We start from the raw sequence: 22931 nt of genomic DNA on the forward strand, positions 1-22931 counted from the left end.
GAGGCTGTTCGTATCCTCATTCTCGGGGCGGCAGAACACACTGTGGTTGTTTATTGATTGAGACTGCATTCTGAATATCAATGTCGTAAATTCTGAATACGTTGAGACGTGCAGTGAATGTGCGGGGGTGGAACACAATGTGCAAAGTGGTTTTACTGATTTCACAATGAAGGGACAATTTGGGACTTTCTGTCTGTGATGATGGCAGCAGACTAAATGATGTTAGGCACAGAAACGTGATTGTGTCACATAATTCAACAGCCACGTATTTATATACATATAAAAGTTTATATACATACATACACATATGGGCCCAATCCCATTTCTTCTTTTCACCCCTACCCCTTGTTTTTGAGCGTCACCCTAACCCTTTGGAACTGAGTTACAAGGGGTAGGGGTTGAAATCTTGCCCTACGAAATGGGACAAACCTCAAAAAACAAACAAACAAAAAAAAATTCTTTAACAGCTACTAGCGCTGCTCTGTAGGCGACCCTGCCCACCTGCAGTGACAGCAGAGGAGGGGAAAGTTCAGCTCCTCACTGCTGGGCTTTAGTTACATTTAGGGCATCATACGCCTTCAAAGAGGGGGACAATTATTTATTATCACCCACCCCTAATTCTTCAGTGATATGAACCTGAAGTCAGATATTCACCAGATTCTTGTTCAAATGTTCCCGTTCCACCTTAAATGGAGCAGCTGTTACATTCTGGTGTTTCAGGCGTCAGAACTGCTGGACTATTTAAGGTGGAACAGGAAAGTTAGCCAGCTAGCTACTGAGACATTAGCATGCTATTAGTGATTTTTTATGCTTGTTATGAAGAAAAATGACCAAAATCCACTGAAACGACACTAAACTAAGATAAAACTGCTCATCATAATTTTCAACAGAGAAAATCCTCACATTTGTGGGTTTCTTTGGTCTCTCGTGCAGCCAACTTGCTGGTGTTTCTTTTTTCCTCATAACTGTTTGGAGTCTCTAAAAAACCTCAGTTTGGAAGGTCATGTAGCCCTGACACTTCACCCTACCCCTCTATCTCAACAAGATTTGGGACACCTTACCCCTAGATGGGCTAGGACGGGTAGGGGCGAGGGCTGAAATGGTATTGGGTCTTGGAGTCTTGTCTTAAAATTAAGGTTTAAGTGCAACCTGATTTGTGCTTATTATTGTAAAAGTTGAATTTGGGTGGATAGTTATGATCACCATGACAAGCGATTAACCAGATAATTACTGAGAGGGTAAATAAGTATCAGATACTTTCATTTGTATTATTTATATGTTTTCAGTGAATAGTGAGTTTTACTTCATATGCAGAGCCTCATTTTAGTCACACATAATATGGAGATAATCTGGATAGGAAACTATTAAAAATACACTATATTGCCAAAAGTATTCGGTCGTCTGCCTTCATGCGCATATGAACTCGAGCGACATCCCATTCTTAATCCACAGGGTTTAATATGATGTCGGCCCATCCTTTACAGCTATAACAGCTTCAACTCTTCTGGGAAGGCTTTCCACAAGGTTTAGGAGTGTGTTTATGGGAATTTTTGACCATTCTTCCATAAGCGCATTTGTGAGGTCAGACACTGATGTTGGACGAGAAGGCCTGGCTCACAGTCTCCACTCTAATTCATCCCAACGGTGTTCTGTCAAGTTGAGGTCAGGACTCTGAGCAGGCCAGTCAAGTTCTTCCACACCAAACTCGCTCATCCAGGTCTTTATGGATCTTGCTTTGTGCACTGGTGCGCAGTCATGTTGGAGCAGGAAGGGGCCGTCCCTAAACTGTTCCCACAAAGTTGGGAGCAAGAAATTGAAAGAACTTGTGAAAAACACCACACCATAATCCCCCCTCCACCAAACTTTAAACTTGGCACAGTGCAGTCAGGCAAGCATCACAATGCAATGATTGGAACACCTGAATTCAGTGATTTGGATGGGTGAATACTTTTCGTAATATAGTGTAGCTGTAAAACATAACAAAATCAGGTAGCTATATCTTCAATTTAAGCTTAGAAAAGGGTCTATATCCAAAGTTGGGGAAGGAAGCAAAAGTAATCCCACACTGCTAAAAGATAACAGAGCTTCCTTTAATGGGCCTTTTTGCCAGTTTTAGGAAAACTGTTAGAGAAATTAGAGAAACTGCTTTTAGTACTGAACAGAGCCAGGCTACAGATGTACGCTGATGGTACTGCTCTGTATGCGTCAGCCGAGAGAGTAAATTATCCAAAATGCTGGATGGTGGATTAAAGATAGTGGTAAACTGGATTGAAGGCAGTCAACTTTTACTAAATGTACAGAAAACAAAAAGTATAATAATTGGGTCCAAATCGTCACTGAAAGCTGAACCAAAGTTAAATACAGGCAAAAAAGAAACAGTACAAGCTCAAGAGGAAGTCTCAGATGTGACAGTCTATGGTAGATTATCACAGTCAAAACATATCGAGAACACAATCTATAAAAAGGGAAAAGTCTAATCAGAAATAATTTGTTAAAAATGCTACACACCCAGGTCACTTAAACTAGTGTCAGAATCATTAATACTATGTAATTTAGACTATTGCTCTGTAATATGGTCAAAATGCAGCAAAGAAACTTAAATACCGTAAAAGAAGGCAGCAAGAACTACATTATAATGTTCTTATAGAACCAGCATAAATAAAATACATGGTGAACTCGAATGGTTAAAGGTAGACAACTGGTGGAAGTTGATCCTTGCTCGACTTCTGAAATATCCAGCAGATCTTTATGATGAACTGGAGCATGTAGAAGGTAGAGAAACTAATATAACAAGATATACAACAATTATTTAAAATTGCCCACAGCAAAAACTAACTACGTGTGTCGAACAGTAGTTTATAGAGCTGGAAGGAGTGGAATTCCCTTCCAGTCTTACAGCTATAAGTTCAGGGTAAAAAAAAAAAAAACTGTTAAAAACAATATTTCACAAATGTAAAGATCAGTGAGGTAGATCAGTGCTTGACAGTTGTAAAAACACAATGGTGGAGTTTCATGGTGGGCAGGGATATAGATTCTAACCAGGTTTTAAAATGCACAAAAATATTAAGCTTGAAGAAATAAGTGTATAAAAAGCAAGATACAGTGAACAGTAGCTAAAATGCAGTTGTTTTTTTCTATTGGGATAACCAGTCTGGCCTGATGGGTCAGCGACTGTTATTTCATATTGACACTTTAGTAGCATTCAAACGATTTAGGATTTAAATTAGCATAAACTTAATTTTTTAAATATTTAATTTAAAAAAAAATATTTTTAGTTTTTAATTTTTTTACTTTTGACCCAAATACTTGAGTTTGAACTGATCCTGGGCTTGTTTGTAGGAGTTAATTATTGTAGGTGTGTTTTTTCACACAGGACAATTTCCTCTGTAATATAGATTAGAGTCGGCTAAGTTCCTTGTAAGATATACCAAATGAGCTTTTCTTTCTGTGTGATTTATTTTTTTGTTTTGTTTTCAGTCTTTCTATTGTTATTTTAGTTTTAAATTGTCCTACTGTGTCATTTTCCATATTTTATGTTTTGTTTTCTCTCAGTTTCTTTTTTGTTTTTCTTTTATTTTTTACATTTCATTGATTGTTCTTGAACTTCTTTTGTAATGTCTGGTATGTCTACTGGACCCCAGTATAGCATAAGTATAGCAGCTATCGTGATAGCAGCTAATGAGGATCATAAAAATAAACAAAAGAACCCGCATTGTAGAGCAGGAGGTGAGACCTCATCTCTGTCCCTCAGGGCCACACAGTGAGCAGTTAGATCGCATTGTTTAGAAGGCCTACATACACTGTATAGCCAGAAGTATTCACTCACTCATCCAAGTCATTGAATTCAGGTCTTTCAATCACTTCCATGGCCACAGGTGTATAAAACCAAGCTCCTAGGCCTGCAGACTGCTTCTACAGACATTAGTGAAAGAATGGGTCGCTCTCAGGAGCTCAGTGAATTCCAGCGTGGTACCGTGATCGGACACCACCTGCAGAACAGTTGTGAAATTTCCTCACTACTAAATATTCCACAGTCAACTGTCAGTGATATTATAACAAAGTGGAAGCCATTAGGAATGACAGCAACTCAGCAACGAAGTGGTCGGCCACGTAAAATGACAGAGCGGGGTCAGCAGATGCTGAGGGGCAAAGTGCCAACTTTCTGCAGAGTCAGTCACTACAGACCTCCAGACTTTATGTGGCCTTCAGATCAGCTCAAGAACAGCATAGAGAGCTTCATGGAATGGGTTTCTATGGCCGAGCAGCTGCATCCAAGCCTTACATCACCAAGCATAATGCAAAGCGTGGAATGCAGTGGTGTAAAGCGTCGCCACTGGACTCTAGAGCAGTGGAGACGTGTTATCTGTAGTGACCAAAGTGACGCTTCTCTGTTTGGCAATCTGATGGATGAGTCTGGGTTTGGTGGTTGCCAGGAGAACGGTACTTGTCTGACTGCATTGTGCCAAGTGTAAATTATGGTGCAGGCTTGTTTTTCAGGAGTTGGGCTCGGCCCCTCCAGTGAAAGGAACTCTTAATGCTTCAGCACCAAGAGATTTTGGACAATTTCATGTTCCCAACTTTGTGGGAACAGTTTGGGGATGGCCCCTTCCTGTTCCAACATGACTGCACACCAAAGAAATAAAGACATGGATGAGCGAGTTTGGTGTGAAAGAACTTGACTGTTCTGCACAGAGTCCTGCGCTCAACCTGATAGAATACCTTTGGGATGAATTAGAGTGGAGACTGTGAGCCAGGCCTTCTCGTCCAACATCAGTGTCTGACCTCACAAATGCGCTTCTGGAAGAATGGTCAAAAATTCCCATGAACACACTCCTAAACCTTGTGGAAAGCCTTCCCAGAAGAGTTGAAGCTATTATAGCTGCAAAGGGTGGGCCGACATCACATTAAACCCTATGGATTAAGAATGGGATGTCACTCAGTTTCATGTGTGTGTGAAGACAGACGAGCGAATACTTTTGGCAATATAGTGTAGCTGCAGGGTTTTAAATGATTCGTAGGAATGGCAGCTAAACTGTGCCACTATGGGGAATAGAAACATTTTCCACACATATGAATGTTTTTTTTTACTTCACAATTTTCATCTTTGGACCCTGGAAAACAGACTCAAATAATGTAATGGAAAATCTTCTTACAAGAAAACCATTTTAGATGCTGAAGAAAATCTATTATTGTTGGTCATTGGGGTCATTATTATTCTGGCCTGTCTCTTCACTTTCAATCAGAACCATATTGAGTAAAATAGTTTTCATTGTGCAAAACAGAACAGAGCCGGATGTAGGTAAATCTTCATATGCGTAAGCATGCAGTGGCTTCTTTTGGCCTGGCTAGAATGCTGCTAAATGTTATTTTATGTATGTATTTCTACACGTATTTCTATCCCATATGCTTTCGTCTATGACTTAACAAAAAAAAACAAAAAACATCAGCAATAAATCCAGCGGTGTAAAATAATGTTCCTTACAAAGAAGTTGCAAGAATTTTTGGTGTCTCATCATCTACTAGTCATTATATCATCAACATATTTAGAAAACCTGAAAAATCACTGTGCATAGAAGAAAAGGCCTTAAACCACAATCACCATGACTTTTGAACCCTCAGACAGCATTGTATTAGAAACCCACAGGCTTCTGTAAAGGAAAACTGTCAATAAATACAGATTGTTGCTGCATTCACAAATTTAAGTCAAGACTCTACTATGCACAGCAGAAGCCATATATCAGTAGTGCCCAGAAACACTGCCAACTTCTCTGGGCTCATCTGAAATGGACTGATGCACAGTGGACACGTGTTGTGATCTGTTGAGAAACTCTTTGAGAATATTTATGGTAATAAATAATGTTTTCCAAGCCAAATAAGAAAGGGACCATCCAGATTGTTACCAGTGTAAAGTTAAAAAGTTTGCATCAGTCAGGTAGTGGGAGGTGAATTAGTGGGTAGCACATATGTGAAAGCACTATAAACGGCAAACACATTTTGGAACAACATATGCTGCCTTCTAGATGCTGTCTTTTTCAGGAACATCCATGCTTATTTGAATATGACACCACCAAGAATTACGTCTGAGAGCGCTTGTGATAGACAGGCCTTCCTGTAGGTCAGAACTGTCCCATTGAAAATGGCTTGTATAATAAAAGCCTGGCAAAAAATTCACTTTCGTAGTTTGATCATTAGGTGTTATTAATCCCAAACTAATTATTAGATGCTGTGAAAAAGAAAGGTGATGTAGCACCATGGTAAACATGCTCCTGTCCCAACTTTTTTGGTCAAACAGAATTTACTAATCAGTGCTTCCTGTTTCATTACCATTTTACATACAGTCCAAACCTGTTGGGAATTAGGTTTTAAAATGCACAAAAATATTAAGCTTGAAGAAATAAATGTATTAAAAGCAAGATTCAGTGAACAGGAGCCAGTACGCAGTTTCTTTTTTCTTGTAATTGGACAATACATAGTCCATAAAACATGCTCAAAGAATATTTTATTTTGAACTGATCTTATAAAACAGCTTGTACACAAACACCACCACATCAGTCTTACTGCAGTGATGCGCCGCCCAATTAGTACCTGCTCTGTGAGGGGGTGTCCATGGGGGTCCTGACCACTGAAGAACAGGGTAAAAGGGGGCTAACAAAGTATCAGAGAAACAGATGGACTACAGTCTGTAACTGTAGAACTACAAAGTGCAGCTATACAGTAAGTGGAGTTGATAAAATGGACAATGAGCACAGAAACAAGGAGGTGGTCATAATGTTATGGCTGATTAGGGTACATTTCCATTAGTGATTCTCCACTGACACTGCAGTTTTGCCCTTAAACTATGTCCAGGAAACCAGCGCATAGAACAGTAGCAGCTTTAAATTCTCCATTGGTTCAGTTGCAAGTGTGTCTGTTTTTCTGAGACTGGTTGTCCTCCTCAGTGACCTGCTGTGAGACGTTTGTGGAGTATGTGATGCTCCGCTGCACTGTTGGTAGCATAGCACATGCTACTGCAATTTTCATGAGTAAAATAAATAAATGAAAATGGGGCAAAACAGTCCTATATTTAACTGTTTCAGTGTGCCTGATCATTGGGTGTCATATGACGGGATTCGAGTGAAAGGGTTTATTCAGTTCTCATCTTGGTGATCTGTTACTCATAGCAAATGAATTGATGTTTGAGTGATTTTTGAGTCAGTCAGCTGATGCAGGTCAGAAGGACAGTAAAGGTCTGAAACGTCTTGTGTAAACATGCAGCAGGGAACTGCCCAAATGTTCTCCTGAATTGGCTCGATAGATCAAGATTCTTAACCTGTTAATGCTGAAGAAGAAAAGAAGCATTTCTGCATTTTAATTATAATTGAAAAATCATCAAAATGAATGAACTCAGTTTGTTAAGAGTCTGACTAACTACATTAGCTATGCTAGCATTAGCTAGATCTAAAATGATGAGAAATTCCTTCTCTGTTCTCAGTGACCTCAGCAAACTAACAGGCTGGAACTTCTACTTTGTGGAGAAGACAAGTCATCACCATCTACTGCATCACTGGTCAGTTGTAGCGTTAATGTTAGCTCATTAGTTTGTTTCAAATGTACATGCACATGATGTACCAAAGCCAAAAAACGACCTTTTTTCTACAAGTAGCCTCTTAAACTCCTTGAGACTGTCGGTGGTTCCAAAAAGCACTTGGTCATGTTCTTCATAACGTTCATATTTCATAAGCCACATTCAGAAGCTGGGCGTCGTATGAGGCTGTAACTCTTCTTTCCAGTCAAATAGATGGTGATGTCATTTTAAACCCTTATAATAAAAGAAGCTGAACTCAGTTTGTTTTTCTACTGAAAGTCGAGCCGTTTTTCCCCAAATCTGGGCTATAAACTATAAACAGACGGCGTCTCTTCAGTGATCTGCTCTGTAAACATTACTATTATAAAGTAATTTTTGTAAATTGTAAGCATAGAGCAACATGTGTGATCATAAAACACATGTTCTGTTAATTTGAGGGGAGCTTTTACAAGTAAATGAATAAATGAAATAAATGTATTTCTTGTAGATACTGAATAATTTGCCTTATGATTTGGTCATGTAACTTTTTTTTAAAAAATATTTAAAAGGTGTTAATATTTGAATAAACAAAATTGATAGAATATTAATTATATATATATATATATATATATATATATATATATATATATATATATATATATATATATATATCACAGATAACTGACCGCAACACTTCAAAGGAGCACGTCAGTGTTTTTCAACCTAATCTGCTGCATTTGTAGCCAGGCCTGTTACTATTATTATATTATCCCCTGATCGCAATTATTTGAGTTGTCTGCACTTACAGCTGTTTGCTCACAATCTTATGTTTATATCACAACAAACAACAGTGGCAATTGGATACTTTTTCATCACTTGGGTAAAGACCAATGCATGTAGGTAAAAAGCAGGAAATACATTTATTGAGACATCATGGGTCTTAGGTAAAAAAGTTCTACCTTTTGTTCTGTAACACCTTTAGAGGGCAGCGGTGAGTGATGTTTGTGTATCTGATGTTTGTTATTAACACATTTAGAGGGCAGCGGTGAGTGATGTTTGTGTATCTGATGTTTGTTAATAACACATTTAGAGGGCAGCGGTGAGTGATGTTTGTGTATCTGATGTTTGTTAATAACACATTTAAAGGGCAGCGGTGAGTAACGTTTGTGTATCTGATGTTTGTTATTAACACCTTTAGAGGGCAGCGGTGAGTGACGTTTGTGTATCTGATGTTTGTTATTAACACCTTTAGAGGGCAGCGGTGAGTGATGTTTGTGTATCTGATGTTTGTTATTAACACCTTTAGAGGGCAGCGGTGAGTGATGTTTGTGTATCTGATGTTTGTTATTAACACCTTTAGAGGGCAGCGGTGAGTGATGTTTGTGTATCTGATGTTTGTTAATAACACCTTTAGAGGGCAGCGGTGAGTGATGTTTGTGTATCTGATGTTTGTTATTAACACCTTTAGAGGGCAGCGGTGAGTGATGTTTGTGTATCTGATGTTTGTTATTAACACCTTTAGAGGGCAGCGGTGAGTGATGTTTGTGTATCTGATGTTTGTTATTAACACCTTTAGAGGGCAGCGGTGAGTGATGTTTGTGTATCTGATGTTTGTTATTAACACCTTTAGAGGGCAGCGGTGAGTGATGTTTGTGTATCTGATGTTTGTTATTAACACCTTTAGAGGGCAGCGGTGAGTGATGTTTGTGTATCTGATGTTTGTTATTAACACCTTTAGAGGGCAGCGGTGAGTGATGTTTGTGTATCTGATGTTTGTTATTAACACCTTTAGAGGGCAGCGGTGAGTGATGTTTGTGTATCTGATGTTTGTTATTAACACCTTTAAAGGGCAGCGGTGAGTGATGTTTGTGTATCTGATGTTTGTCAATAACACCTTTAAAGGGCAGCGGTGAGTGATGTTTGTGTATCTGATGTTTGTTATTAACACCTTTAAAGGGCAGCGGTGAGTGATGTTTGTGTATCTGATGTGTGTTAATAACACATTTAGAGGGCAGCGGTGAGTGACGTTTGTGTATCTGATGTTTGTTAACACCTTTAGAGGGCAGCGGTGAGTGATGTTTGTGTATCTGATGTGTGTTAATAACACATTTAGAGGGCAGCGGTGAGTGACGTTTGTGTATCTGATGTTTGTTAACACCTTTAGAGGGCAGCGGTGAGTGATGTTTGTGTATCTGATGTGTGTTAATAACACTTTTAGAGGGCAGTGGTGAGTGATGTTTGTGTATCTGATGTTTGTTAATAACACCTTTAGAGGGCAGCGGTAAGTGATGTTTGTGTATCTGATGTTTGTTAATAACACATTTAGAGGGCAGCGGCGAGTAACGTTTGTGTATCTGATGTTTGTTAATAACACCTTTAGAGGGCAGCGGTGAGTGATGTTTGTGTATCTGATGTTTGTTAATAACACCTTTAGAGGGCAGTGGTGAGTGATGTTTGTGTATCTGATGTTTGTTAATAACACCTTCAGAGGGCAGCGGTGAGTGATGTTTGTGTATCTGATGTTTGTTATTAACACCTTTAGAGGGCAGCGGTGAGTGATGTTTGTGTATCTGATGTTTGTTAATAACACCTTTAGAGGGCAGCGGTGAGTGATGTTTGTGTATCAGATGTTTGTTATTAACACCTTTAGAGGGCAGTGGTGAGTGATGTTTGTGTATCTGATGTTTGTTAATAACACATTTAGAGGGCAGCGGTGAGTGATGTTTGTGTATCTGATGTTTGTTAATAACACATTTAGAGGGCAGCGGTGAGTGATGTTTGTGTATCTGATGTTTGTTATTAACACTTTTAGAGGGCAGCGGTGAGTGATGTTTGTGTATCTGATGTTTGTTAATAACACCTTTAGAGGGCAGTGGTGAGTGATGTTGTGTATCTGATGTTTGTTAATAACACCTTTAGAGGGCAGCGGTGAGTGATGTTTGTGTATCTGATGTTTGTTAATAACACCTTTAGAGGGCAGCGGTGAGTGATGTTTGTGTATCTGATGTTTGTTAATAACACCTTTAGAGGGCAGCGGTGAGTGATGTTTGTGTATCTGATGTTTGTTAATAACACCTTTAGAGGGCAGCGGTGAGTGATGTTTGTGTATCTGATGTTTGTTAATAACACCTTTAGAGGGCAGCGGTGAGTGATGTTTGTGTATCTGATGTTTGTTATTAACACCTTTAGAGGGCAGCGGTGAGTGATGTTTGTGTATCTGATGTTTGTTATTAACACCTTTAGAGGGCAGTGGTGAGTGATGTTTGTGTATCTGATGTTTGTTATTAACACCTTTAGAGGGCAGCGGTGAGTGATGTTTGTGTATCTGATGTTTGTTAATAACACATTTAAAGGGCAGCGGTGAGTGATGTTTGTGTATCTGATGTTTGTTAATAACACCTTTAGAGGGCAGCGGTGAGTGACGTTTGTGTATCTGATGTTTGTTAATAACACCTTTAGAGGGCAGCGGTGAGTGACGTTTGTGTATCTGATGTTTGTTAATAACACATTTAGAGGGCAGCGGTGAGTGATGTTTGTGTATCTGATGTTTGTTAATAACACCTTTAGAGGGCAGCGGTGAGTGACGTTTGTGTATCTGATGTTTGTTAACACCTTTAGAGGGCAGCGGTGAGTGACGTTTGTGTATCTGATGTTTGTTAATAACACATTTAAAGGGCAGCGGTGAGTAACGTTTGTGTATCTGATGTTTGTTAATAACACATTTAGAGGGCAGCGGTGAGTGACGTTTGTGTATCTGATGTTTGTTAATAACACCTTTAGAGGGCAGCGGTGAGTGATGTTTGTGTATCTGATGTTTGTTATTAACACCTTTAAAGGGCAGCGGTGAGTGATGTTTGTGTATCTGATGTTTGTTAATAACACATTTAAAGGGCAGCGGTGAGTAACGTTTGTGTATCTGATGTTTGTTATTAACACCTTTAGAGGGCAGCGGTGAGTGACGTTTGTGTATCTGATGTTTGTTAATAACACCTTTAGAGGGCAGCGGTGAGTGACGTTTGTGTATCTGATGTTTGTTAATAACACATTTAGAGGGCAGCGGTGAGTGATGTTTGTGTATCTGATGTTTGTTAATAACACCTTTAGAGGGCAGCGGTGAGTGACGTTTGTGTATCTGATGTTTGTTAACACCTTTAGAGGGCAGCGGTGAGTGACGTTTGTGTATCTGATGTTTGTTAATAACACATTTAAAGGGCAGCGGTGAGTAACGTTTGTGTATCTGATGTTTGTTAATAACACCTTTAGAGGGCAGCGGTGAGTGATGTTTGTGTATCTGATGTTTGTTATTAACACCTTTAGAGGGCAGTGGTGAGTGATGTTTGTGTATCTGATGTTTGTTATTAACACCTTTAGAGGGCAGTGGTGAGTGATGTTTGTGTATCTGATGTTTGTTATTAACACCTTTAGAGGGCAGTGGTGAGTGATGTTTGTGTATCTGATGTTTGTTATTAACACCTTTAAAGGGCAGCGGTGAGTGATGTTTGTGTATTTGTGAAATGTCATGGTGGTGACAGGTCTAGTTTTAGTGTACTGTTGATTACCACAGACCGCCTGAAAAAATGTTGACCTACAGAGCTCAAACTGTGGAGAACTGAATTGTCCCCCTTTTATATCCCTTTTATAAGAGTTTGATGTAGAATGTAAACACTGTTAACATGTCAATATGTACCATTCACTCCCCAGTCTGAAGTGCGTTTAGGGACACTAAGCTGCAGAAAAGGCCCATCTTGAATAATTATTTGTGTGATGTTATAAAAAAACATTGCTTATATATACGTATCTAACTAACAGCAGTTTAACTCCACCCATTCATGTTTACCTTATAAGGAATGTTTCAGCCCAAGTTGCTTTTAGAATGAGGAACAATGCAAGGCAGCCAGTGAGAACAGAGCTCATTTACATATAGGAATCTCAAAGGCAGGGTAACTAAACCAGCCTGTACAATTTTAAGGGGTAAAGAGGGGTTGATAACGGGTCGTCTGAAAGTAAAACCATTAGGTTCTTGTAGTTCTTGTAACTACAGAAATATGTCAAAGCGAGTGTCGGTGGCAGGTAACAGTCTGCGGCAGGTGCGGCTGATTTCCACTGTTCCACATTTCACAGCTCTTTTGAAGTGGACTAAGTGCAGGATGATAGACAGTCCATGATTTAAAAAGAGCAGTCTAGGCTGAAATATCAGGAGATGTACAATTACTGTGAAGAGCAGGTTGGATGTATTATACTGGCGGTACTCAGTGAATGGAGCCAGGGCAATTAGCAGGCTGCACTTTCATTACTGTAACGTCTTGTATGAGCCAAAGTTCAGACTCCAGCACTTTCACTAAAAGCCACAGGAGCTATGCTCAGCTGCATATGAGGAAATGTAGTGCTTTTGCATCTGTGTATTACTTGCTGGGCCACACACATGCGATTACTTTTTAACACGCTTGCTTAATCCACATTTCTAAAATAAACATATTAATACATAGAAAAGGTAAACAAAGCAGGTCACCAAGGTGCTGTGAATGTTGAGTCACAAATGGGACCTAATGGATCAATTTAAAGGGCACATTGACAATGTTTTCATGATCCTCTTTCAAGACAAAGTCAGAGAAAATTGGTCAGAGTTTCAAAATCTCCCATCCTCTGTCCAGACCATACAGTCCATATGAAAACTAACCTGCAAAAGCAGCCCATGTCCAATCATTTGTTTTGTAATATATCTGCTTATTTGCTAAATTTTCTTTGGGGTCAATAAAGAATCCATCCATCTATCCATCCATTCATCTGTCCATCCATCCATCCGTCCATCCGTCTGTCCGTCCATCCATCTTTCCATCCGTCTATCCATCCGTCTATCCATCCATCCATCCATCCGTCCGTCTATCTATCCATCCATCCATCCATCCATCCATCCATCCATCCATCCATCCGTCTACCTGTCTATCCATCCGTCTATCCCTCTGTCTATCCATCCGTCTATCCATCCGTCTATCCCTCCGTCTGTCCATCCATCTATCCATCCGTCTATCCCTCTATCTATCCATCCATCTATCCATCCATCTATTAATCTATCCATCCATCTATCCATCCATCTGTCCATCCATCTGTCTACTTATCCATTTATCCATCCATCCTTCCATCCATCCATCCATCCATCCAGGTTCTAGCAGTCTAACTCCGCCTGAGTGTTTCAGCTCAGACTGCCTTTTGAATAAGGCACAATTCAGGCCACCCAATTACATACATATAAAATAAAAATAAAACAGAGAAAAATGCCAGATACGGCCTTCAAATTAAAATGTAAACTATGTACAGAACATTTGCAGCAGCCAAACATTCAGAAAAGCCAGCTCTGATGATTCAGATGTTTTAATGGGAATAACTATATAACTAATAGATCAGAATGTGTGTTATGCAGGGTCTGCATTTTTCCTTAATCCTAATATTGACTGAACAAATATTCAGATCTGAAAGACCTTACACAGTTTTCCTGTCATTACAAACACAGTAATAAAAGCAAAATGAGTGACTTTTCATTGATTGACGTACTGTTACTGTGTAAAAACACCTGCGTAGTGTTTTGACCTTCTGCACTTCTCTCTTTCACAGGGATCATGTCAGCTGTAGGCAATGGCTATGTCATCTACATGACCATCAAACGGAAGACAAAGTTAAAGCCACCTGAATTAATGACACTAAATTTAGCCATTTTCGACTTTGGCATCTCAGGTAAGGCTTTTATTTTACATCATGATACTGGTTTGGTATTGAAGTACAGAACTGTGCAGTGATCAGGGACCATCCATAGCTGATTTAATTACCAGTCAAAATGGCCATTAAGTAAAAGTTATTAATTTTTTAGGAGATATTTTTGAAGATATTAGATAAAATATAATCCACTTGAATAAGGAAAAGGGAAGTCAAAAGAACAGAAGTGAAAAGAGTTTAAAGAATGAAGAAAGATGTAGAGAGAATGGGACTCCTAACAACCATGCAAGACCTGGTACACCACCTAGAGTGTATTTACATGCACTTAATAATCCAATAACTGCAGAAAATGAGAATTTGTCAGTAATCCGATCTACGCGTTTACACTTGAGTAATCAGATAATGGGGAAACCGCGGTGCGACATGAGTCAGACAGTAATCAGATTTCTGCTTTGCAACCAGCCAACAGACTCACTTTTTTCAAACATTGTGCCGATTTACCTAAAAATATGAACATACAAGATGAAGAATATTTACAGACTTTATTTCGTGTTTGGTTTCAGCTTTGCTCCAGAAGTGTTTTGCTGCGTCTCACTGCGACGCTGCTCGCTTATTTCCGGTACTGCCATCTGTTCTGCACATGCACAGAATGAAAAATATGAACGAAATCAGAGTAAGAGTTCACATGGACTGAAAAACCTGATTACTGAGATAAAATCCAGCTCTCGTTATCGGATTTCTTAATCAGATTTCTAGATCAGAGTTTACATGACTATAGCAATAATTGGATAACGGAAGAAATCTGATTATGATTGGGCTGAGTACATGTAAACACACTCACGGTCATCATCAGATGAGAAGTCAGATCTCCTGACTTAGTAATAGCAAAGATAATATTGCTTATCGCTGTTGTTGGAAGAAAACCTTGTATCTTGTTTTTCAGTTTTTGGCATAATTTGAAAATGCCTGTTGTCCTTTACATTGTGAATGTCCTAATGATTGGACCGAAGAAAACGGCCCAAAGTGACTTTGAAAAAATTCTGGTTCCGTTGACCTGCAGTTTTAGAAAAAGTATATTTAAAGACCCAGAAAACATGGAGTGAAATAGTAAAAATGGTTTATAATAATAAACCTGAGAGATATACTAAACATCCAGCAAAGCTTGAATGAAAAACATAAGAGATAAATATAATTAAACACAAATTAACCCTCGTGTGGTGTTGATGAGTTTGTTACTCAGTGGTCTGGTGGACCCACAAATCAATATAGTCATAACAATTTATGTAAAAATACCAGATGTTTACAATATCACAAGTGTCCAGTAGGGTTCTCCTTTAGCAATTGTAGCCAGTCAGCAGCCTGTCCATGTTGTCCACCCACCCACACACCCACCCACACACACACACACACACACACACACACACACTAACAGCAGGCCATGTAGGCGGAGAACAGAGTGAAGAACACAGCACCTCCACACTTTTACCCCCCGCAGGTTCAGCCCAACACCACATGTGTAGTGAAGACACTGAAAATGGGTTATTTTATATGTTCTTCACAGAAAATGAGCAAAGACCAAGAATCTGAGGTTGAAATAATAATAAACCACATCAATTTTTCTTTTTGTAAACATGAGTCCCACAGACCCCATCACCACACAAGGGTCCAAACCTGCTGATCAGACCTATTTGCCTTTCTGTCCATCCACTCTGAGAAGGCACTGTGAATCCAAAAGGGTGAGAAGCTGTCAAGAACCCATTACTGAGAAACGTCGAGAGAAGCAAAAAATCAACAACATACAAATCAAGCCGTGAAGCTGTTCAGGCACTCAGAACAATGGACTGTCCACCCCAGAAGCCAGACCTCCACGCCATTGATTATGTTTGGGATTACATGGATTGTAGAAGCAGAGAAATGCCTGAAGTTGACTGAACTTTGGAGATGTGGAAAAATAAGATGGAAGCTGAAATAAAAATAAAGAGTGGATAAAAATATAAGATTTATTATATTTTGTTGTTGAGACTTCTATGTAATGTTTGTCCTAATTCTGAAAAAAAAGAATATCGTTTTCTTAATGACTGTTTTGGCTGGAAATGAAATAAATGAAGGGTGGACATGTCGCTGTATATAGATACAGTGTCAATGAATATAAATAACAGACTGGAATGACAGCAGTTGACCCAAAATAGGCTTATAATAGAAAAATAACTGCCCCTTAACTGCTATTGTAAGTAAACGTTGGCAATCTGGCAATGTTTTAATGTAAATGTGATTGTGAATTGCGGATATCATCAGTATTTAAAGAACACTGACTAACTGCATGTTTAGTCGCAGCACAGAATGTGAAATACTGAGTAAAATCTTTGTGTTCAGAGTTTTTGATGGCAGATTTTATATGTGACACTAATAATGTGATGATTTGTCTATATCCTTACTAAGTACAGAGGAAGCGCCAAGTTATCTGTGTCCCACCTCTGTCTGATGTGACCAGCTGCCACAGACAGTGATTAGGTTAATAAACACTAATCCCTTTAATGGCTTGTTTGCATATACTGTGGATGACCAGCTGTGACCACATTCTGTTTGTGATGACAAATTTTGCTACTGGTGGTTCACAGGATTGGGTTCTGATGACGGTGATTTTGTTTGTATAACGTCGCACATCAGGATTTACAAAAGCAGCCTTCAGACTAATGTCCTCTGACTTTGGACAGAGCTCTGAATGGTCATTTTGATGGGTTTACCAAAATAGACACTTTTGCAAGGAGTAAACCAAGAAGAAAGACGTGCAGAGTCTCATCCCTTTCTCCCATCGGCCACTCTGTGGTGCAGTGGCTCCAGCTTCTAATCTGTTCATGAATGTGCTCTTGCTCCACCGTGTGGACGGCTGTGCACTTACACAGTCGGCCGAGGAGCAGAGGTAGCACTAAAGCAGAGGGCCTGAAAATATGGATCAGTCTGACAATTTATGCTCACAATGCAGATACTATGATTGCTTTACATCAGATCTTTTTAAGCATTTCCAGAATTCACATCATGCCTGTCTTAAAATGGAAATCCACTGTTTTTTCACATCCGCACAGTGGCAGCTGGGATAGGCTCCAGAACCCCACAGCGACCCAGAAGGATAAGCGGTTTAGATGATGTGTGTGTGTGTGAGTGAGTGCGTTAGTTAGTGTCTTTCACACTGTTTGCACTGTTAAGTCATTAAAATGTAAACCTAGCCGTTCAGAGTGGTTTGATGTGAAAAACTCATCACGTCTGACCTGTTCACAGTGGTGGTGATAGGAACCAGACGTCTGAAGAGTTTAGCGCCTCTAAAAGCTCCTTCACGGAAAGTTATGACGTGAAGTGGTTATGAATACGTTGCCTGATGTCTGACATTGTTTTACGATAGTTTTGAGATGATGTTTTGGGCTAGAGTGCGGTTTTTAAAACACATTTATGGTGGAGAGATGCATGATCAGGCAAAGTAGTACTCAAAGAACACTTATTTTTATTTTTACTATTTAGTGCCATTTTACCATCGTCAACATTACATGAAAGCATAAACAACGAAGACACGTAGATTCACTGGTCAGTTTGAATATCAATTAATATGGCTGTGTTTGCATTAAAGACCTGGTAACTTCTGGTTCTTATCACCACTATAAAGACATCAAAGTCTTGGATTTCACATCAAAGCACTTGTCCAAAGAATCTTTGAATTGGCTTGGCAATCAAATGTGAAGGAAAATGTCATTTCAGTATTTCTGCAGTGTTTACATTGAGATGTAAACAAAAGTTATTCAGAGTGATTTGATGTAAAAGTACATGCATGGCAGAAAACTACATGCAGGGCATCATAAAACAAACAAAGGTTTTTAAAAAATTTTTTTACCACTATTTTGCTGTTATCAATGTTTGGTGGTTTTAGATAGTAAATAAAGTGGCTATATTTGCATTGTAGACATCGTGCCCCCTGGTTCCTATCACCACCACTGTAAAGTCTGTGTCGGTAACATTCGCTGTAGTGAAACATTTCACATCAAATCACTCTGAAAGGCTTTGTTTCCAGCTGAGCATTTGAAGTATAGAGACAAACATGGAAAAATCAGTTTAATATTCATTCCAAGCATCACTACTCAAACATACAGCGCGATGTTTCAAAAGGAAACACCACATGAAATATTAATACTCAGTGGTTATTCTGACCACCTCCTTGTTTCTGTGCTTATTGTCCATTTTATCAGCTCCACTTTGTGTGTAGTTTCAAGTTTATTTGTCATTTGCCCAACATGTCAGGACATTTATGCATTGAAATGCTTTTACATACACATACGTATAAAAAAAATAAAAAATTTAAATATATTACATATACACAAAATCTAGAGAAAATATATGCAAAATATAGTGAAATATACACAAAATATACAGACAATATACACAAGACAGACATAGAGGTGAACTTTGTAGTTCTACAGTAACAGACTGTAGTCCATCTGTTTCTCTGATACTTTGTTAGGCCCCTTTTACCCTGTTCTTCAGAGGTCAGGACCCCCATGGCCCCTCACAGAGCAGGAACTGTTTGGGTGGTGGATCATTCTCAGCACTGCAGTAACATTGACGTGGTGGTGGTGTGTTAGTGTGTGTTGTGCTGGTACGAGTGGATCAGACACAGCAGTGCAGCTGAAGTTTTTAAACACTGTGTCCACTCACTGTCCACTCAGACACTCCTACCTTGTCAGTCCACCTTGTAGATGTAAAGTCAGAGATGACAGCTCATCTGCTGCTGCACGGTTTGTGTTGGTCATCCTCTAGGCCTTCATCAGTGGTCACAAGATGCTTCCTACAGGACGCTGTTGGCTGGATATTTTTATTGGTGGACTGTTCTTAGTCCAGCCGTGACACTGAGGTGTTTAAAATCTCCAGCAGCACTGCTGTGTCTGATCCACTCAGACCAGCACAACACACACTAACACACCACCACCATGTCAGTGTTACTGCAGTGCTGAGAATGATCCTCCACTCAATAGTACCTGCTCTGTGAGGGTCCATGGGGGTCTTCACCACTGAAGAACAGCATAAAAGGGGGCTTACAAAGTGAAAAAATCAGAGAAACAGATGGACTACAGTCTGTAACTGTAGAACTACAAAGTGCAGCTATACAGAAGGTGGAGCTGATAAAATGGACAATGAGTGTAGAAACAAGGTTGTGGTCAGAATGTTATGCCTGATCTGTGTATACTTGCACTTTGTGGATGTAATATTACTGACTGTAGTCCCTCTGTTGCTACATGATATATTAGCCCCCCTTTACTCCATCCATTAATGAAAAATGTCCACTGTAGGACCAGATATTATTTGGTGGTGGACCACTCTTAGCACCACAGTGACAAAATGGCATGTTAGTGTGTGCGCCGCTGGTTTGAGTGGATCAGGCTCAAATTTACTAACATCTTCTATCCTTGGGGTCAGCAATTTAGATAGGAATCTACTTAGAAAACATCAAAGTTCTCCTGGAAGTTATGTTTCCCTCTCCTTTATGTGGTGTGAACTAGCAGTGGTTCTCACAGTACTACAGATTTAGTTATGTTCAGTTAGGGCCCAAAAGCAGTGGGAGGTTTTTGAAACGATCAAATTGTTTTATATATAGATATATAATGTTATAATGACCTCAATGTCATTCCAAACGACTAAACCACATGTGTGTAAAATGTTGTTATTTCTTATGTTTTGTACAGCCTGGCTTCAAGAATGACCCACTACTCAGATAATATTAAGTCAGCGGTGGTCCTACGGTGGTCCTTTTACTGTATGGATGGGGTAGAGCAGAGCTGATAAGTTATACAGCAGCAGACAGGTTACAAGCAGTAACTGTAAGCCCACAAAGTGCAACTATATGGTATGTGTAGCTAACGGAAAGTCCAATGAGTGGTATGTCATGCTGTGTTTATTTTGTACACCCCCCTGTATATGAAAAATTATATAATTTAATAATAATTATATTCAAATGATTATCATCCTGCCTTTCGCCCAGTGACTGTTGGGATATGCTCCAACCCAGAAGGATAAGCGGTTTCAGAAAACGTGTCTGTGTGTGTGAAAGAAGTAGCAATATATCGCTGCTGTCGGAACAAAACCTCGTATCTCCAAATAGTAACTTTACAGGAGAAGGAAAAGACATACTTTGCTTTTAATGTAAGTCAATGGAACCAGACGTCTTTCCAAGTCATTTTGGGCCGTTTCTTTTGGTCCATTCATCATGAAATTTACACACAATGTAAAGGATGTTTTTCCAAACTATGCCAAAAACTGAAAAACAACAAAATTGGAGATTTTTGGAGATTTTGGGATTTTTTTGAATGTTTTGTTTCGACAGCAGTAATATGCATTCATTGGAAAAATTCTGCCACAACATGGAAACTCTTGCTCCATCTGACAGAGTGTAATTTATTTCTACCTGTCTGTATCTCGCAGATCTGTGTGCCAAAACTGGTCAAAATCAACTTTATTTTCATTTCTCCTCACCACAGCCATGTGTTGAGTGAGGAACGGTATATACAGTTGTATGAATAAAAAGTTTGAACACCCCTGATCCAATCACACTTTTTTTTTTAACTAAAAATAAGCTACACATCCTCTACAGACAGCACACTTTAAACATACAACTTCTCTGCTAAATTTACTGCACAGTTATTTATAACTAAAGTTTATTTAGTTTAACTAAATAAAAAAATATTAGTAAAACTAAAATATAAAACGTGCTAGAAATTTTACACCGGCCACATTTTATGTTTTAATGCTTTGGTTTTCCCCGATATGTTAAATTTACCCAATAAACAGTAAATGTGCATTACAAATGAGCAGAAGGGTGTTCTGTAGAGGATGTCACTTATTTTCACTTAGAACATCAATAAAACGTCGTTTGAGTGGTCAAAGTTTCGCATACGGCTGTAATTCCTCCAGGACACTGTGCTGCAGTTATCACAGTGTCTAATGCTGTCCAGAGTCCGATCCTTTCTTTCTCTTTTTTTCCACCTTTTCTCTGCCTTTTTTCCTAACTAACTAACGTCTATGTACCTGTAGCAGTTCACACACAGGATCAGGTGCTTTTCCTGGTCGCTCTTGGCTTCTCATTGCTTTTCCTGTGCTAGAACAGGAATCAGATACACCTGCACGTTAGACATTTGTGCCTTATGTCCAAGTCACACTGCTCATGCCTTGTTCTCGTCCCCGCAGTCACAGGGAAGCCGTTCTTTGTGGTTTCAAGTTTTGCCCACCGCTGGCTGTTCGGCTGGGAGGGCTGCCGCTTCTATGGCTGGGCTGGCTTCTTCTTCGGCTGTGGCAGCCTCATCACCATGACTGTGGTCAGCTTTGACCGATACCTGAAAATCTGCCATTTAAGATACGGTGGGTACCGTCGAAGGTGAATGAAGTGTTCAGAGACACGAACTGTGGTTCAAAAGTCTGGAATCATTTGTTATGTTAAGCCTGTTTTGGTAGCACTTTACTGACACACAGCATTCATAGGGCTATATGACTCCTACATAAACCTTTCATGACAAATGACATAAACCTACATAAGTATTTATAAAGGTTAAATGTCATAACGGCTGCTTTTGTCAATTTTGATATTATTTCACCTCAACAAGTGACACGATACGCTTAAACCTTTTTAAACCTATATATAGTCGTATACAAAAGTCTGAACTCCTGCTATCATTCTGTTAGATATGCAGTGTTAAGTTAGTGCTATGCAAACGGTGGTGAACATTAACAGTGGTGTACATTGACTTTCCCACATTGGGTGAAACACTGATGGCAGCACTAGTTTAAACTCTGACATTTGAAGCCTGTAATGAGCTTTATTGTGGATGTTTTAGTGTTTTAGTGTAGTGTACAGTACACTTCACTATACTTAGAGCGGACAATACAACTTGTGACCACTTATCATTTGTAATGAACAGTGCTTCTACTGTATTATGCTAACAATTCATAATGCATGGCTATAACGTGTAAATATGTATAGCCATGTTTATGATGCCATATGAATGCATTATAACATGTTATGAATGTGTTTATGGATGCTTATAAACATGACCCTCATAGAAAGTGTTAGCTTATTTTTATTCTTGATTAATATTAGCCTGCGCTGCACTACAATCCACAGCATGCACAGCAGCATAATGTACGTAATGCAATGTAATGCAACCTACTGTAATGTGCATAATGTTGTGTATTGTAGCCTATTTTTTATTTATTTATTTATTTATTTGATCTAATTTTTCAGTATCCAAGTTCAATACATCTGCCTTTATTTTGATGCTGGTGTTTTGGCGTATTTTGAATAAACAGTAATCAGCTCAGGTTATAGGAAAATGTTATCAAATATAAGCATAGACATTCTCTGGCCCACAGATTTGTAGAGCTTTTTTAATATGCCCCTTTGAGTGGTTGAGTTTGACACCCTTGCTCTACAGAGAACACATATCTACACATTTTAATGTGTTGTGAAGCCTTTTGAACACTGCCCTTCAGGAAAGAGTTACTCGTTTATTATTTTATATAGAATAGCAACTTATACAATGTGGATCTAAATGTTAAACAGATTCCAAAGGGTATTTTTAAGTTTTATTCAATATTTGAAATATTGTGTATTATTATGACTTTTTTATGAATGCTATACAGCTTTCTTAGG

General features: G+C 39.0%; 1 protein-coding gene across 2 annotated transcripts in view; it reads left to right on the forward strand.

Annotated features, from left to right (window-relative positions):
* Positions 1–22931, forward strand: part of opn5 (opsin 5) — a 61974-nt gene that overhangs the window by 22358 nt on the left and 16685 nt on the right. The window contains exons 2-4 of one of the 2 annotated variants that reach the window (XM_037537642.1): positions 7472–7546; positions 14153–14272; positions 21473–21643. In XM_037537642.1, the coding sequence (XP_037393539.1) occupies positions 14158–14272; positions 21473–21643 (286 nt within the window). In that variant the 5' untranslated portion in view covers positions 7472–7546; positions 14153–14157. The remainder of the gene's footprint in view (positions 1–7471; positions 7547–14152; positions 14273–21472; positions 21644–22931) is intronic. The other variant, XM_017683235.2, reaches the window with a different exon arrangement.

Source organism: Pygocentrus nattereri, chromosome 4, assembly GCF_015220715.1.
Source record: "Pygocentrus nattereri isolate fPygNat1 chromosome 4, fPygNat1.pri, whole genome shotgun sequence".
Lineage (NCBI taxonomy): Eukaryota > Metazoa > Chordata > Actinopteri > Characiformes > Serrasalmidae > Pygocentrus > Pygocentrus nattereri.